The sequence below is a fragment of the Hemiscyllium ocellatum genome, chromosome 13 (assembly GCF_020745735.1).
Source record: "Hemiscyllium ocellatum isolate sHemOce1 chromosome 13, sHemOce1.pat.X.cur, whole genome shotgun sequence".
In the NCBI taxonomy this organism is placed as follows: domain Eukaryota; kingdom Metazoa; phylum Chordata; class Chondrichthyes; order Orectolobiformes; family Hemiscylliidae; genus Hemiscyllium; species Hemiscyllium ocellatum.
The window spans coordinates 4,840,346-4,859,707 of NC_083413.1; the positions used below are offsets into that span (position 1 = coordinate 4,840,346).

Here is a 19,362-nt window from a genome sequence, read left to right on the forward strand (position 1 = left end):
CATATGGAAGTTATTGGGCTAGTGTAGATTAGGTAGGCTTTGGTCGGCGCAACATCGAGGGCCGAAGGGCCTGTACTGCGCTGTATTTTTCTATGTTCTATGTTATCCCATAGACTTTTACATTTCTGACCAGTCCATCACGTGGGACCTTGTCTCACTAATATCCACTGCACTATTCTCCTTGATCCTTCCTGTCATTTTGTCAAAGAATTCAATCAAATTTGTAAGACATGACCATCCCTTAAAGCCACGCTGACTATCCCTGACTAGAGTCTCACAGCACGGAAACAGACACTTCGGTCCATGCCGGCCAGATATCCCAACCCAATCTAGCCCCACCTGCCAGCACCTGGCCCATATCCTTTCTAAGCGACAATTTATCTGATCTCACAGGATTAATTTTAACAACTTAGCGATTATCAAAGTAAGGTTAGCTGGCCTATAATTGTTTGATATTTCTTTGAACATCTCACTGTTTGGCATGTCTGTAGTGCACTTCTAGTGGTGTGACTACCCCTTTTTATATTTCCAAGGTCAATGCATTAAACCTCATTTGTTCACCCATTTAGTCTATCATCCCTTCTCAAACTATAATTGATTCTTTAACCAATGCTGTTACACCTTTTTTTATTGTCAGCCACTCTATTCTGCTTGAAAATTCTTCTGTATACCTAGAGAATTTAAGCTGCCAGTTTTGCTCCTACTTTAACCAGGTTTACCTCAGAAATGGCTTATTGCTGCCATGTGTCTATCTGTGCCCTTAGTTCATCTGCCTTGTTGGTAATACGGTTTGCATTGAAGTATGAATCTGAATCTGACTCCTCTAAGCCTACGCTCTCGTTCCCAACTTCATGCCATACTAGTTTAGAAACCTCACCAGTGGAACTCTCAAAAACCCCATAAGGCTATTTAGTCCCAGCTCTATCCAGATGCAACCCATTAGCCTGTACAGGTCCAACCTCCCCAGAAACAGTCCCAATGCCCCAAGCCTCTAAACCCCTCTCGAATAAACCATTTCGATTTGCCATGCATTAATCTGATCTGTCTGCTTATTCCTGCTCTCACTAGCACATGGCATTGGGAGTAATCTTGACATTACTACATTTGAGGTGCTTAATTTATTTCCTAAATTCCTATATACTACTTTCAAATCCTCATCCATTTGTACCATGAATATTTGGCTGTTCTCTCCCACTTAAAGTGACCTCTCTGACCCTGGCACCAAGCAGGCAACATGTCATCCCGGCCCCTCATCTGTAACCACAGAAGTAGAGTCTGTGCCCCTTACTATTGACTGTCCCTGTAGCCCTGACACTCATTTCCTCCCCTTCTCTGCAGCAGAGCCACCAATGATACCATACTTGGCTAATGCTGCTTTCCCCTGAGAGGCCATGTCCCCAGTATCCAAAGTGGTATATCTGTTTAAGAAGGAAATGGCCACCAAGGGCACCTTGACTTCCCTCCTGACTCTTGCAGAGTCGTACAACACAGAAACAGACTTCAGTCCAATTAGATTAGATTAGACTTACAGTGTGGAAACAGGCCCTTCGGCCCAACAAGTCCACACCGACCCGCCGAAGCGCAACCCACCCATACCCCTACATTTACCCCTTACCTAACACTACGGACAATTTAACATGGCCAATTCACCTGACCCGCACATCTTTTGGTCTGTGGGAGGAAACCGGAGCACCCGGAGAAAACCCACGCAGACACGGGGAGAACGTGCAAACTCCACACAGTCAGTCGCCTGAGGCGGGAATTGAACCCAGGTCCCTGGCGCTGTGAGGCAGCAGTGCTAACCACTGTGCCACCGTGCTGCCCCGCGAATTAGTCTTTGCTGAACCTATTTCCTAACTAAAGTAGTCCCACCTGCCTGTTCCTGGCCCATATCCCTCCAAATTGGTCATATTCATGTACTTATCCAAATGTCTTTTAAATGTAATTGTTCCCACATTCACCTCTTCCTCCAAGTTCATTCCACACACTAATCACCTGTGTAAAACAAAAAAAGCCCCCATGTCCTTTTTTTAAAATCTCTCTCTCCTCTCACTTTAAAATGTGCCCCCCTGAGTCTTGAAATCGTCTATCCTAGGGAAAAGTCAATAACCATTAACACTATCCAGTTGCTTCTCAATCTCCTATGCTCCTATGTTCACACAAGTCCCTGTTTTCGTCCAACTCCAAAGTGTCCTTAGAGTCATAGAGATGTACAGCATGGAAACAGGCCCCTCGATCCAACCCGTCCATGCTGACCAGCTATCCCAACCCAATCTAGTCCCACCTGCCAGCACCCGGCCTATACCCATCCAAATGCCTTTTAAATATTGCAGTGGTACCAACCTCCACCTCCACCACATCTTCTGGCAGCTCATTCCATACACATACCACCCTCTGCATGAAAATGTTGCCCCTTAGGTCTCTTTTATATCTTTCCCCTCTCACCCTAAATCTATGCCCTCTCCAGCCCTGGACTCCCCCACCCCAGGGAAAAGATCATGTCTATGTATCCTATCCATGCCCCTCATAATTTTGGTAAATCTCTATAAGGTCACCCTTCAGCCTCCAATGCTCCAGGGAAAACGGCTCCAACCTCTCTTTCTAGCTCAAATCCAACATCCTTATAAATCTTTTCTGAACCCTTTCAAGTTTCACAACTTGAAGGAGACCAGAATTGCACGCAATATTCCAACCTGCACTCTAATGTCTCTTCGTTCAGCAACATTCTCTAGGACCTTACCATTGTGTCCTGCTAAGATTTGCTTTCCCAAAATGCAGCACCTCCATTTATCTGAATTAAATCCGTCTGCCACTTCTCAAGCTACTGGCCCGTCTGAGGTAATCTTAGCTGTCCACTACACCTACAACTTTGGTGTCATCTGCAAACTTACTAACTGTACCTCTTATGCTTGCATCCAAATCATTATATAAACGACAAAGTAGATGACCCAGCACTGATCTTTGTGGCACTCCACTGGTCATAGGCCTCCAGTCTGAAAAGCAACCCTCCACCACCACCCTCTGTCTTCTACCTTTTGCGCCAGTTCTGTATCCAAATGGCTAGTTCTCCCTATATTCCATGAGGTCTAACCTTGCTAATCAGTCTCCCATGGGGAACCTTGTTGAATGCCTTACTGAAGTTCATATAGATCATATCTACCACTCTCCCTCATCAATCCTCTTTGTTACTTAGCAAAGCAGCATGCAAGGCATTCATGAGTGGGGAACTATAAATGCTGCCCTGTTTGATGTTTTATCTGGCTTCATTATCGAAAAATGGGATGTTTTTAGTGCATCAAATGTCATCAGTTCATCTCATAAGTGTGGGATATCCAACTTGTTGGATAAAAGAGGAAGATAGTTTGTTGTGGAGGGTTGCAGTCTGATCTGGAAAGGGATTCTTGTGATCCCGTAGCCAAAGTTACTCGATGAATTTGATAACTTTTTTGGAAAATTCAACAGTTTTGAAATGCTTTGGAAAAACTCAGCAGGTCTGGCAGCATCTGTAGAGGTAGAAGCAGAATGCATGTTTCGAGTCCAGTGATGCTTCAAAGCTGTTCAGATGCTGCCAAACCTGTTGAGTTTCTCCAATTTCAGTTTGTTTTTTTCAGAATTCCAGCCTCTGCACTTCTTTTATTTTTATGTTAAAATGCTTTGGTGTTGTCTAAAGGTCGCCTGAGAAAATTGCATTTATTCAATAGATCACTTAATTGAACTGCTGTTAGTATACTGCTTTCATTTCAAAACAGCAACCACCCAACATTAGCCATTCACATTTGGTTCTCTGCATATTAGTTGATCCCTGAGGATTCTTGCGCTGTGATAGTGTCCCTGTCTCTGGGCCACGAGGCTTGCGTTCAAGTCCTACCTGCTCCAAAGGTGTGTGATGACATTTCAGGACACGTTGATTTTTAAGCAGATTAGAATCCCCATAGGCCATTTTGTCCATGGGGTTACACTGACCCTTTGAAGACCATCCCACTCAGACCTGCCCCACCCTGTGTTAACCTGTTTTTCCGAAGTTTCTCACAGTAGATGCAATTCCCACACACCAACTTCTGCAAACAATTAAAGTTTATTAAAGCCTGTCCAAGCTCAGTGACCCCCTTTGACCCGCTTCTCAGGTGTGTGAAGTAGTGTCAAAGTGAGGCCCTGAACAAAGAAAACACATCCCCTTTGTACAGGTCAGTTAGTCATGCTCCCAGATACTCTGGCTACGCTCCCACTGTCACATGCCACTCAAGGCAACCCTGGTCCCCCTCAGTCACATGTTACCCCAGCTACAATGGTATGATGCGATCATCCTCTGAAATAATGTTAATGCCCTGATCCTGGGGAATTGTTATGCATACGATTTCATGACTCCATGATTCTCCAAGACAATGAAGTTGTGTCATACCTAGTTTTAGGGGGTGGCCAGAAAGCATTTCTGAATGGAAGGGATGTAACTGAGAGTTAAATTGACAATGGTAGGGGGAGTAGCAACAAATGACTATAATTCACACTTCATTTAGACACAATGGATAGTCATTCGCATTCCTGTTCGCTATCTGTGAGACAGAATGTCGCCCCCATCCACTTCCAGAATGTTCAGTTTTGCAGTATAACTCTCTACTATTATGTTAATATCCAGAGAGTCCCATTTAATCTTTTAACATTACACCTGTCCCCATAACCCTATATGTCCTATGGCTAATCCACCTAACCTGCATAGCCCTGGACATTATGGGGCAATTTAGCATGGTAAAACAAAGACTGCAGATGCTGGAAACCAGATTCGGGATTAGTGGTGCTGGAAGAGCACAGCAGTTCAGGCAGCATCCAAGGAGCAGAGGAATTGATGTTTCGGGCAAAAGCCCTTCATCAGGAATAAAGGCAGTGAGCCGGAAGTGTGGAGAGATAAGCTAGGGGAGGGTGGGGGTGTGGAGAAAGTAGCATAAAGTACAATAGGTGAGTGGGGGAGGGGATGAAGATGATAGGTCAGGGAGGAAAGGGTGGAGTGGATAGGTGGAAAAGGAGATAGGCAGGTAGGACAAGTCATGGGGATAGCGCTGAGCTGGAAGTTTGGAACTAGGGTGAGGTTGGGGAAAGGGGAAATGAGGAAACTGTTGAAGTCCACATTGATACCATGGGGTTGAAGTGCTCTGAGGCAGAAGATGAGGCGTTCTTCCTCCAGGCGTCTGGTGGTGAGGGAGCGGCGGTGAAGGAGGCCCAAGACCTGCATGTCCTCGGCAGAGTGAGAGCGGGAGTTGAAATGTTGGGCCACGGGGCAGTGTGGTTGATTTAGCATGGTCTATCCACTGTTTGGACTGTGGGAGGAAACACTCACAGGCATGGGAAGAATGTGCAAACTCCATGCAGACAGTCAGCCAAGGCTGAGATTGAATCCCGGTCCCTTGCACAGAGATGTACCAGTATTAATCACTGTCTACGTCTGTAAGTTGATCCTTTTGAAAGGGTTTTTGGAGGCTTCAAAGATTACTTCTGTAGTCTACAGTAACTTAATTTTGTTACAATGAATGCATTTTAATGCCATTTATTGTTTTGTTTACTTCAGCTTCTAGTTCTGTTGCTGGAGCTGTTGGAATGCCAACTTCTGGAGAGAGCGAGTCAGATGATTCTGAAATGGGCCGCCTACAAGGTAAGAAAATACTAGATCAAATTTCTGAAGTGGCCCTCTTCCCCATAATCTAAGATCCCTGAAAGTCAGCTATGTGTTATCTCGCACAGAAAAGTAACTCCATTCCTCTTTGTCAAATTCTTTACAACAATCAATTTGGTGAGTTGGTTTTGAGGTGCAGGTACGGTTATGATACTTAATACCCACCAACTGTAAAACAGTATGGAAGGAAAATAAAATTACATGAACCAGTACATTTGGAATCTAATAGTTGATAAATGTCCACTGATTCAGTAAGTTCCAGAATTTTAACAGAATAGTTGCAAAATCTCAACATCTGGTTTTAAAGTCACCACTTGCAGTGCCACCTGGACATTAAACTGACATTGCAAGTTAAAATTTTAATGATCCCTAATTTTTTTTTTGTCAGTCGCACAACACTAGGTTATAGACCGACACTTTGAAGCTTTCGGAGTGCTGCTCCTTGTCAGATGACTCGAGGTTGGGATACAGACGGAGTCTAACCCCACACCTTTTAATGCATTGTCTGAGCTGAGATGTCAACTCTTTGTTTATGATACCTTTGGTTATCCTGGGAATGTGACTTGAAAGAAGTTCTGGGGTTTACATATTAATGAATGGAAACCTGCAACCCATTCTAAGTGAATAAAGACTTAAAAGCAATTTAATTTGTTCAATACATCGCATCAGTTGTATGACACTTTGATCTTTTTACATTAAATTCTTGTTGTATGATCCTGCAGTGCTCCGAAAGCTTGCACTTACAAATAAACCTGTTGGACTATAACCTGGTGTTGTAATTTTTAGCCATACTACTTAACATTTATAGCAGTGGCTGCACTTCAAAACCACTTAATGTGTACCTCTGCTTTGGATCACTGGCGAGAGTGAAAGGTGCTACATAATGGTTTTGGTTTCTTGCTGTAGTCAATTTGGAAAATGCATAGGGTGCTTTAAATTTGATCTTGAGCCTAAAGTTTCATTGGTAACAAGTTGTATTACATGATAGAACTTCTGAAATCATTGTGATAAGGTTACTATTATTTGCTTGCAATAAGCCTATATTGTGCATGTTTGATTTTGTTATTCATAGGTAATGTACTGTTTTTTCTTGCTGCATCTGCATGTTTCATTCTTACTTGTGCTCTTGTCTGATTCTCCCTCCATCCCAATTTGAAACGTTTAAATTAATGTCAATAACATTGCCTTTGTAACATTAACGTGCAAGGATGTTGTTGCCATGTCTGTGGTATTGGTTTCTCAGGGTGAAAGTTATTTTTGCTCATTTGATTAAAAAAAAGTATGTTTATGACTGGATTACTGCAAAAACACAATTGTACTGGTACCTATTTGAATGCATTAAGTCATCCCAAGATGTTTTATGGGAAAAAAAAATTAACATCAAGCTGCAGCAAAACAGAATGAGATACTTTCATATTGCACTTTGTTAAAGTACTGGAAATTGCAATGCTTTACAGCCAGTAATGAACTCTTGTAGTGTCATCACCTATAACATAGAAAATGTGGCATCCAGTTTCTGCACAGCAAGCTGTTTAAAGAGTAAGCCTGTTCTTGGAGAACAGTGTGCTGATAAAGACAACGCATCAGATGGCCACAGGTTTAATTTGAACAGTTATTTTTATAGATGAAGACTAAACAGTGTTAGTGAGTTTTAAGAAGATTTGTAACTCAGATTGAAGTTCTCCAGAGGCTCACTGATGTTACCCCAGTATGGTGACAAAACGTGTGGAAATGAACCTTCCAGCCCAGTGAGCAAGCCTACATCCAGCTAAACAGTATCTTCAGAAGTTAAGTGAGTTCCAGAGCTTTGCAGCTGAGAGCATGGCGAGATTGGGAGAGTGATCTAAAATCTGGGTTGTTTGAGGCCAGCATTGGAGATGTGAATATCTTGGAGCTTAGAGGGAAGGTTGAGCCCATTGAAGAATTTGGAAGCAAGTGTGAGAATTGATGACAGTGTATGCTTACTTAAGAGCCACTGTAGATGAGTAAGAAAAAGGGTGAAGGTTTGTGAAAGTTAGGACAGAGGCAGCTGAGGTTTGGATATCCTCTGTTCTTCCTGTATTAGTTTACGGGATGACGGTGTTGTAGCTCAACCAGCATTTAGTGCTCATCCCTCGTTGCCCAATGATGTGATTAAATATGAACTCCATCACTGTGGCTCTAGAATCCCATTTAGGCCAGACTAGGTAAGGATGGTAGGTATCTTTTCCCCTAAAGGGCACCAGTGAATCAGGTGAGTTGTTAGACAATCCACTGTGGTTTCATGGTCTTCATTAGATATAGTTTTTAATTCTGGATTAATTTATTGAATTCAAATTTCATTTGCCATGGTGGGACCTGGACAATATCACTTATATTACTTGGTTGACAAGTGACAAGTAATATCTGCGCCACACATGCCAGACAGTTACCATCACCAATAAAAGACAGTCTAATACTGCCCCTTGACATTCAGTGGTCTTACTGCGGCTCAGTGGTTAGCACTGCTGCCTCTTGGCACCAAGGACCCGGGTTCAATTCCCACCTCTGGAAACTGTCTGTGTGGAGTTTGCACATTCTCCCCGTGTCTGCATGAGTTTCCTCAGGGTTCTCCGATTTCCTCCCACAGTCCAAAGATGTGCAGGTTAGGTGAATTGGCCGTGTTAAATTGCCCATATTGTTAGGTGCATTAGTTAGGGGATTGGGTCTGGGTGGGTTACTCTTCGGAGGGTAGGTGTGCACTTTTTGGGCTGAAAGGCCTGTTTCCACACTGTAGGGAATCTAATCTGCCAACATCCTTTTGGGTTACCATTGACCAGAAACTCAATTGGACTAGCCACATAAACAGTGGCTATAAGAGCAGGTCGGGGATGAGGGATACTGCGGTGAGTAACTCACCACCTGACACCCCAAAGTCAATCCACCATCTACAAGGCACAAATCAGGAATGTGCTGGAATGCTCCCTGCTTGCTTGGATGGGTGCAGCTCCAACAACACTCTAAGCTTGATGCCATCCAGGACAAAGCAACCTACAAGATGTGCTGCAAACATTCTTCAAAGATCCTCATACCGCACCTTCCAAACCCACAACCACTTCCATCTGGAAGAACAAGGGCAGCAGGTACTTGGGAACACCACCCCTGCATGTTCCCCTCTAAGCCACTCACCACCCTGACTTGGAAATATAGTTCCATGCCTTCATACTTGTTGGGTCAAGATCCTGGAATTCCCTCCCTACTGGCATTTTGGGTTCACCCACAGCATGTGGAACTGCAGCGATCCAAGAAGGCAGCTCACCATCACCTTCTCAAGGACACGTAGGGATGGGTATCAATGCTGGCCAGCAATGCCAAAGTCCCACAAATGAATAAAACAAAATTTATCCCTAATCCCCAGGACATCAGGTTCCGATTCTGGAGTACTAGCCCAGTGACATTAATTCTACGTCACCACCTCTGCAGTGGGCCAGCTAGTACTGCTTTGGCATAGCCAAGTCAACAGGTAACAAAGGAAAGAATGAGGACTTCATCAATAAATGAGCAACGATGTGTCAGGTGCAGGTGTTTTGAAGGATGCCGCAGCCAGTCTTCGTGTTGGTCCAGCAATGTGGTTAGAAACTCCTCCGGAGCACGTATGGCTGAGGTTTAGCCTCTGATCTCTCCTTGTTTGATTTTGATTGAAATATGAATTGAACTGTGCACAACAGAGATCAAAATCGCTGAAATTGCAGCAAAGTGTTTAATTCCAATTGCTATTATTCACTCATGCTTTATCAATACTTAATCACGTGTTTATCTTGTTTCAGCTCTACTAGAGGCACGTGGCCTTCCACCCCATCTTTTTGGCCCCCTTGGACCACGAATGTCCCAGCTATTTCATCGAACAATTGGAAGTGGAGCGAGTGAGTAATGCTGGAAATGAACTATTAGGAACAACTCTGCTAGTTCCTCTCCATGTCCTTGGCTGGCTGCCCTGCAACTTTGATAAAATGTTTGAAAACTATAAATTGCATAAAACATGGAAGACAGGAGCCAGAGTAGGCCATTCAACCTCTTGAGCCTGTTCTGTCACTCAATATGATCATGGTTGATCGTCAAGCTCAGTGTCATCTTGCTCTCTTTTGCCCAGATTGTCCTGATGTTTTGGTTGGCTTGATTTTCCCCCTCTTGTGGCAATATATTGTGGTAGTGCTGGAGCAACTTCCTTTGTAAAGGAAGCCCATAGTTCATTTGGTTTGCTTGTTTATACCTGGATCAGCTTGGTTCTTTTCCCCCTGAAATTAACTTTCTTCCAGTTAAATTTTTTGCTTTTTTTTTCATATCACTTTCTGTAGCAAACTAAACTTTGATTGAACAACCATGTTCCCAAGTTGACTCTGAATTCACTTGAGCCATCTTGTTCCCAGTTCTATGTTGGCCAGGTGGAAATTCTCCAGAATGCATTTCATAAACTTGTTAGCCTCTCTCATTGTTGCACTATTACTAATCTATTTTATGTTGGAATAATTAAAGCTTCCCATTCACTCCACCTCATTATTCTATAATTTCTACATGTAATAACTTGCTTGCACATTTGCCCTGTCTCTTTCCCACGAGTTACTGAGTGATAGAATGTGCTGCCATGTAATAGTCCTGTTATTGTTTCTTGGATCTAATAGATTCTGTTTGACATTCAGAGAATCCTTTCTCCCTTCAGTAGTGCAATATACTCTTTAACTAACATTGCCATTCCTTTCTTTTCATTCCTATCTTTCCTGAGCCATATTTAGTAGTCATTGTTGCACTTTTCTCAAGTTATTATTGCAACAAGCGTTCAGTTTAATATGATTTTAATTGTCAGCATGCGCAAGTCTTCATTATTCTGCATAATGACGTCATTGTGTGTCAGACTGAAAGTGTTCCTTTGAGACAAAGTAGAGTTAAAAGTAATAATTGAAATTAGAAAAGAGAATTTCTAATTCCACCATACAATTTTCTCAGGTTCAAAGGCACAGCAGCTCCTACAAGGTCTACAAGCTACTGGAGATGAAAGTCAACAACTTCAAGCAGTGATCGAGATGTGCCAGTTGTTGGTGATGGGGAATGAAGAAACCCTGGGAGGATTTCCAGTGAAGAGTGTTGTTCCAGCTTTGGTAGGAGTTACAAAATACTCAATCATTTTTGTATATGGATGCTGTTGTCTGTGACCCTGTATAGAAATACAATTCTAATCAAAAGTTCAAAGGTGGTAGCTTGTTATGGTGTTTTGAATTCAGTATATTGAAGCATAAACTTTGTTTTCAGAATGTAAAGCATCTGTCTCAGTGGACATGTTTAAACCCTAGGATAGTACTGACCACTTAAGAATAGCTAGAAAAGCTAAAATTGTATGTTAAACATAGAAGTTACAGCCTGATTTGCTTTTCTGTACAGAGCAAGTACACAATTGGTACTGTATGTATATGTGGCTTGTGGTATGTGTTATGAAAGCATTGAGTGTAAGGTGTGAATTACTTTTGTTCCTAAATCTTAACGTTTGAATGAATACGTAGCGAATAACATTGACATTCTTGCTGTTTTAAGTCTGGTACATTAATGCTAATTTCAGCAACTTAGCCTCATAACGAAGTACATTTTGGTAAGTTGCTGGAAAATTAAGAACAGTCTTTGCAACAAATATGGGTAGCCTCGCAATGTGGAAAAAGAATAATATTGTAAAGAAAAGTCAACATGAAAAGACAGAATATGCAATGAAAAGCTTGGGTGGATTAACTTTAGTTTCAAATGCATATAAAATTGTATTTATTAGTTTATAACTGATAATGAAATTCACATTCATACTCTGACCAAGCTTCTTGACTTTATTAACTGAAATTTTTTGAAGTTACTTGAAAGTTTGCATAGATACAAGTTATAGTTCTATCATAAAGTGGCAAATGAAATTATACTTTTCAATCCAAAACTGGAACCCTAAGGGTTTAGTCCACATGTACATCAGTATAAATGGTGTCACCGTTAATAGATTGGAACGAGTTGTGTTGAACAGAAAGTAATACACAAACACTATGCACAAAGAGTCTGTTAACTTGGGGGGAGGTTAGCACTGCTGCCTCACAACACCAGGATCCCAGGTTCAATTCCAGCTTCAGGGGACTGTCTGTGTGGAGTTTGCACATTCTCCCTGAGTCTGTGTGGGTTTCCTCTGGGTGCTCCGGTTTCCTCCCACAGTCTAAGATGTGCAGGTCAGGTGAATTGGCTGTGCTAAATTGTCCATAGTGTTGGGTACATTAGTCAGAGGGAAATAGGACAGGGTGGGTTCTCTTTGGAGGGTTGGTGTGGACTTATTGGGCCAAATGGCCTGTTTCCACACTGTAGGCAATCTAATCTAAAACTTTGGCTGCCCCCATATTTTATCATCAATCTGTTCAGATACTGTTATGCACCTCTGGAGCAGGAGGGACTTGAACTGGTGCCTCTTGGCTCCGAGGTAGTGACACTACCGCTGTGTCTCAAGAGCCCAACAGAACTTTAATGTATCCAGACATCAAATAACAGCTATTACCTGAATCTTGCAACCTAAATTGTTTGTTATATTAACAAACCCAGTTGAAACTTCATAAGGATTTTTTTAGTTAGATTCACATTTTCATGTAAATATGTTTTGAAGACTAAATAATTGTAACCATTCCAAAGTAATTTCCTAACCAGCCACCATGTTGATTTACTATTCGTGTTTAAGAATAGAGAAAGGACTGGCTTCACTATTCTCGGTGAAATCATCTAATAGAATTATGATTTGTGTCGAGCATGATTTAAGATGTAAAATGTAAAAGTTGAGGTTATGTTGTATTATGCAACTGACAATGATTTGCTTGATTTTTTTTTGTCTGATTTAAATATTACATTTGGACAGAAATGTGACTGTTAACCTTGTTTGACAACTAATTGCATTGACCTGTTTCAAAATTTGTACAATAGAATTTCTAATCTCTCTGTTATTGACTATTGCAATATGCACATCAATTGTTTTCATTAATAAGTTTCCTTATTACTTTATAGATAACTTTGTTACAGATGGAGCACAACTTTGACATTGTAAGTATTTCCTACTGAAGTACTCTTTAGAATGTATCTTGAGGAGGTTGTAATTTGCTGAATTGTTCTGTTTATTTCTAATATGACAGATGAACCATGCTTGCAGAGCTTTGACTTACATGATGGAAGCTCTACCTAGGTCGTCGGCTGTGGTGGTTGATGCCATTCCAGTCTTCCTGGAAAAGGTGAGAATACTTTGAACGTGGCAAACTTTGAATTCACTGACAGTCACTTACCTGGATCTCACTGTAAAAATGCTTTCAAATTCTGAATGTACATTGATAACACTTAGCTCTATCTTTGCACCGTCTTCCCCCTCAACATTTCTAAGGCCTCCAAGTTGCGGACTGCTTGTCCCCCCCCATGTAGTACTGGATGACCCTAACCTGAACTTGCCTCCAATTGGCTGTTGCTTTCAGTCCCTGCCACCGCCACCTTTGAGACTACATCAGTCTCTTTGCAAACCTGATGTCGCAGCTACAATCAAAGATGAATTTTCAAGTACATTTCAGCTGACAATGAGACCTTGTTATCATTCCATTACTTTGTTGTACTGACATTGTCTTAACTCGTCTATTGTTAACAACTTCACCTATATATTTTGTTGTCCCTAATCTTTGTAATGCTAATGTTTTTCAGGATAGTCCCCTGCTCCTCTACATAAATCTGAGGCCAGCAAAGCTGTGTTAAATTGATCCTTTGTGTTTGCTGATCTATATCTGCTCTTCATTTGAACAATGCTTAGATTTTCAGATCCCTCCAAGGCCTATCCCCTCATCTCTAATCTGCACGGCCTTCAGATATCCGTACTCTAATTCTAAACTCTTGATGATTTAATCATTTTGCTTTTGGATACAGGGGCCCAAGCTATGAAGCCCCTGAAAGCATGCTTTCTCTCCCACCTCTAAATGAACTTTTGATCACCTGCCCAAGTTTCACATTTTGTGGCTTGGTGTGAAATCTTTATTTGAAAGTGCTTCTGTGAGATGTCACTAGGGACTTTTATGATAAAAGCACAATATGAATACATGCTGGTTTTATTTATATGTTTGTAGTTCATACTAAAAGTAAATATCTGATTCTCAACAGGAAGCATAAGTTGTGAAAATGTGTTTAAACAGCACTTATTTAAACAAAATTATGTAGTTCTTTATTCCCTTCACAGTGCTGAGCATAGTTATTAAGACAGCTGTGGCATCTGTATTGAAATACTTGCTGTTTCTCTTGGACTCTGCAAAAACTCATTGCGAAAACTGATTACATGGATTCTGTTTCTGCTCGGGCAGAGTATTGGACATTTAAGCTACGCTGTCCTCTCCACCTCCAAAAAGGCAGAGCTCTGAAGTAACCTTTAGCTGACATTTGTTTCCACTCAACATTTCGGACTTCCAGAAGTGTTTCAATCTTGCCAAATGAAACCTTCGGCTCGCTGATTCGCACTGCTACCTCAGTACGAGGGACCCAGGTTCAATTCCAACCTCTGGCGACCATGTGGAGTTGGCACATTCTCCCCATGTCTGTCTGGGTTTCCTCTGGGTGTTCCGGTTTCCTCCCACAGACAAAGATGTGCAGGCCATGCTAAATTGCCCATAGTGTTCAGAGATGTGTAGTTAGTCAGGGGGAAATGTAGAGTGTTAGCGGTGTGGGTCTGGGTGGGTTGCTCTTCGGAGGGTTGGTGTGGATTCACTGGCCTGAAGGGCCTGTTTCCACACTGTAGGAATTTCGAGTCTCAACAGGTTGAGACAAGAGCAAGAATCAGAAATGAGAGTCTTAACACTCAATTTCTGAACTATCTGACTAGTTTCTGGCAATAATATGAACTAAAATGATTTCACAGGAGTATTGTTGGACCACTCTTGGTAGTGGACATTGAAGTCTCCCACCCAAAGTCCGTTCTATGCTGTTGCCATACTTTCTCCATATTATTTTAACATAAGAGGCACATTGATTCAATTACCTGAGGGTGATTGATACATGGGAATCAGCAGGAGATTTTCTTGCCCATATTTAATCTGATGCAGGAAGATATTGTGGTGTCTGGGGGCAATGTTGAGAACTCCTCGGACAGTTCAGTCTTCACTATGTACATAAACTGAGGCACCACTTCTGCTGGGTCTGTTCTGTCCAAGAGATGATGGTGTCTGGATATTGTGTGCAAGGTATAATTCAGTGTGTATGACTCAGGCTGTTGCTTGATTAACTTGACACCTAATATGGTCCAAGTTTTTAAGAAGGATGGCAGAGAAAAGTCGGCAAATTACAGACTGCTGAGTCTCACATCGGTGGTAGGAAAACTATTAGAGCAAACTCTGAAGAAGACCATTAATTGCCACTCAAAGTTTGATCAGGAATAGTTGTCATGGCTTTGTCAGAGGGAGGTTAGTCATAACAAATTTGATTGAAATTTTCAGGATGGTGTAGATAAGGGTAGTGCAGTTGATGTAGTTTATATGGATGTTCAGGTTTGGGAGAAGATTTGTAGCTCGGGTGCTCGTTGTTGTGGTTCTGTTCGCCGGGCTGGGAGTTTTTGTTGCAAATGTTTCGTCCCCTTTCTAGGTGACATCCTCAGTGCTTGGGAGCCTCCTGTGAAGCGCTTCTGTCATGTTTCCTTCGGCCTTTATAGTGGCTTGTCTCTGCCGCTTCCGGTTGTCAGTTGCTGTCCGCTGCAGTGGCTGGTATATTGGGTCCAGGTCGATGTATTTGTTGATAGAATCAGTGGATGAGTACCATGCCTCTAGGAATTCCCTGGCTATTCTCTGTTTGGCTTGTGCTATAATAGTAGTGTTGCCCCAGTCGAATTCGTGTTGTTTGTCGTCTGTGTGTGACTACTAAGGATAGCTGGTCCTGTCGTTTCGTGGCTAGTTGGTGTTCGTGGATGCGGGTTGTTAGCTGCCTTCTGTTTGTCCGATGTAGTGTTTTGTGCAGTCCTTGCATGGAATTTTGTACACTACGTTGGTTTTGCTCATGCTGGGTATCTGGTCCTTTGTCCTGGTGAGTTGTTGTCTGAGAGTGGCTGTTGGTTTGTAACTGTTATGAGTCCTGGTGGTTGCAGCAGTCTGGCTGTCAGTTTGGAAATGCTCCTGATGTATGGTAGTGTGGCTAGTCCTTTGGGTTGCGGCATGTCCTCGTTCCGTTGCCTTTCCCTTAGGCATCTGTTGATGAAATTGCGTGGGTATCAGTTTTTGGTGAATACCTTGTATAGGTGTTCTTCCTATTTTTGCAGTTCTGGTGTACTGCAGTGTGTTGTGGCCCTTTCGAATAGTGTCCTGATGCACCTTCGCTTGTATGTGTTGGGGTGGTTGCTTTCATAGTTCAGGACTTGGTCTGTGTGTGTGGCTTTTCTGTATACCTTCGTGCTGAATTCTTCGGACAACCAGAAGCGACAGAGACAAGCCACTATAAATGCCGAAGGAAACATCACAGAAGCGCTTCACAGGAGGCTCCCAAGCACTAAGGATGTCACCTAGAAAGGGGTCGAAACGTTTGCAACAAAAACTCCCAGCTCGGCGAACAGAACCACAACAACAGTTTATATGGATTTCAGCAAGATCCAATAGGGGGAATAATCTAGAATTTAAAACACATGGGGTCCAGTATAACATGGCAAGTTGTATCCAAAATTGGCATGTGGTAGGAGACTGGGTGATAGGCTGTTTGTGTTACTTGAGGCCAGTGGTGCATAGGGAATGGTGTTGGTTCTCTGTGTCTGTGTGTGTGCGTGCACGCAGCTGAGAATGTGGGAATGTGAGGATGATCAAGTTTGAGGTTAACATGAAGATTAGCTGGGTTATTTGTCAGTGAGAAGGAGGGTTGCAGGAAGATATAGATGGATTATTTGGTTGGGTACATCATGGCAGATAGAATTTAACCCTGATGAGAATGCATTGGTGCACTTCAGAAAAAGGAACAAGGGAGCACTCACTGAATGGCAGGACATTAGGAAGCTCAGGAACAAGCAATCTTGGTGTGCTTGTTCAAGGATTGCTAGAGGCAGCAGGAAAGAGTGGAGGAGGAAGATGAGCTGTCAGATGAGGAGTAGATTGGGCTTGTACTTGTTGGAATACAGAACATTGAGAGATGACCTTCTTGAAACATTTAAGATACTATTAGGAGACTTTACAGGGTAGATGTGGAAATGTTGTTTCCCTTGCGGGGGCCCAATAGAGCCCAAGGGCATAAACTCTGAATAAGGGGTTGTATATTTAAGGCAGATGAGGAATGCCTTCCCTCAAGAGTAAATCTGTGGAGTACAGATTTTTAATCAGTATGGAAATGAAGAGTTATGGGCAAAAGGCAGAAAAAAAGCAGAGTTACAGATTATCAGATCAGTCAGGATTTTATTTTGGAGCAGACTCATTGGACTGAGTGGCCTACTTCTATCTTATGGTCTAACATTTGAGCCCTCATCACTGTAATAGTTTTCCCATATGAAGTTAGGCATTGTCATGCCTAATAATGATTATTAATTACGTGACCTTTCTCTTCACGAAAACCAAGGTTATTGTCGTCTTCACTTCTAAAATAGTACTGTCTATGAGCAAGCTTATACCACTTATACTGGGTGACTTTGACTTTGTTCAGCTACCCATTGGCTACTCTGTCTACAGATTGCTCTGCTTTGTAAACTTTTATTACCGTCTTCACCCCCCCCCCCCCACAAAAAAAATTGTCGTCTTGGTGACTTAATTGCCTGTCCTAAAATCTCACTTAATGCTCAGTGTGGAACTGTGTTCAACATTCCATTGAAGTCCCTTAGGATGCTATAAATATGCAGCATAAATGCCTATTGTATTTAATTGTTAACATTTGAAGAAGTTTTGAAAATTTAGCACATCAGCGTATGGTATAATTGTTCTATTTTAACTTTTGATTGACTGCTTTTAGTTCCCAGCTGTCGAATATATTTCAGAATTATCCACTGTTAGTGGAAAGATCCAATTTTTTTTATATATAGACGTGGTTATATATGTTGTTTGAAAACTTGAAGTTTTATCTTTGACTGAACTAACTGGTTTTTGAAGATGAAGCCCTGATGTCAAATCTCCATTGGTTACCCGATTATCACCTTCAATTTCTCCCCATTATTGACCTTAATCACTGATATAGGCGGTGTTTCCTTCCGTAATTGCAGTCGAAGTCCTATTTTATTCGAGTACAATTTTCTGAAACTCTGGATGGGTGTCTAATATTTTAAGCGAAGGGCAATGTACTTGTACTACAGTAAAGTCATTCATTTAAGTTTGCAGCTTGTAACAAAAAAAAATTGAAGAAAATGTGCTGGGATCCGTATATAAATATTTGACTAATGTTCTTGGTAGTATGACTTACAAGAAACCCAACTTGAGTGTCTGATTTATAAGCATTCATGTTCACAAATGAGATCCCATATTACTGTCAATTTTAAGAATCCAACATGTGAATGTTAACTTGTACTTAGCTTTGGGTGTTTTATGCAGGATTGTGTTGTATTCTAACTTGTGTACAAATGGACTTGCAAACATACTCTGGTGTGGAAAACATTTTAACTCTGGGAACCTCCTGTGTTTGGTTTGTATGTTTGTAGTGGTTGTGGAGTGTGATTTCTTTTTTAAGACAAATACAAATGTGATTGTATACCTTACCCTAATTTTGTACTTTGGGTTTAGAACTGTAATGTCTATAGTATTGACCTTTTTGTATACGTGTTAATTCCACTTTTGTTTCTAGCTACAAGTCATTCAGTGCATCGACGTGGCTGAGCAAGCTTTGACTGCTCTGGAAATGTTATCACGGAGGCATAGCAAAGCCATTTTACAAGCTGTAAGTATGACCTCAGTTTGGGGATGAAGAAACATGTTTCTAGTCCTTGAAAATTCAAATGTCACCCATCTCCTTTATCCTATGATTGTTGTAGTGCAGCTCAGGATATAAATGTAAACCGCCAGCTCCACCTGTCCAACTGGTCACAATGTTTCTAGCACAGGAGCAGGCCAGCCAGTCTGATTTTTTTAGGCAGATGCCTTTGCATCTTTGCTAACTTGCATGAATCCTCCACTCATGCCCCTCAGAAAGAAAACTGTTCTGAAAATCTAATTTGACAGTATCCTTTGCATATCCAAAACTTCAAGGCCGATGTATGTGTGTATTAATGTCACACCTATGAGCAGGGACGAGTCCTGAAGGAGGATTACACCTGAAACATTGACTTCTCCACCACCTGATGCTGCCTGGCTTGCTGTGTTCTTCCAGCCTCCTGCCTGTCTACCTTGGATTCCAGCATCTGCAGTTTTTTGTCTCCAAGGTTCTAAAGTAGGAATATGGAATCCTCTCCTTCATTGACAGAAGTATTCTCCTACTTAATGGCTAATGAGTTATGAATCACAGCCAGGATGTTTTTTTTAATCTTCTCTCCTTTTTATATATACTTTTTGGGTTATTTTAGCTGCAGTGCCTTGTAAGGTATACTGAGTAGTTAAGGGAAACTTCAAATGAAGAGAGCAAAAATGCTGAGCCTTTTCTGGATCTCTTTGCAGTACCACAGGGCTAGAAGATAGCACAGGTGAATGTGTGCCTGGAGAGCTCGTGTAGGAGGGAAGGCTTCAGTATTCTGGGAAATCTGGCTCAATTCTTTTGAAGCTTGGACCCAACCCAAGCTTGATCAGGTTACA

At 41.9% G+C, this 19,362-nt stretch overlaps 1 protein-coding gene across 9 annotated transcripts in view; it reads left to right on the top strand.

Annotated features, from left to right (window-relative positions):
- trip12 (thyroid hormone receptor interactor 12) overlaps positions 1-19,362 on the top strand; it is a 210,236-nt gene that overhangs the window by 91,916 nt on the left and 98,958 nt on the right. For all 9 annotated transcript variants that reach the window (XM_060834486.1, XM_060834487.1, XM_060834484.1 and 6 more), the window contains 6 exons: positions 5,558-5,641; positions 9,448-9,543; positions 10,622-10,773; positions 12,680-12,715; positions 12,805-12,900; positions 18,422-18,514. In XM_060834486.1, coding sequence (XP_060690469.1) covers positions 5,558-5,641; positions 9,448-9,543; positions 10,622-10,773; positions 12,680-12,715; positions 12,805-12,900; positions 18,422-18,514 — 557 coding nt within the window. The remainder of the gene's footprint in view (positions 1-5,557; positions 5,642-9,447; positions 9,544-10,621; positions 10,774-12,679; positions 12,716-12,804; positions 12,901-18,421; positions 18,515-19,362) is intronic.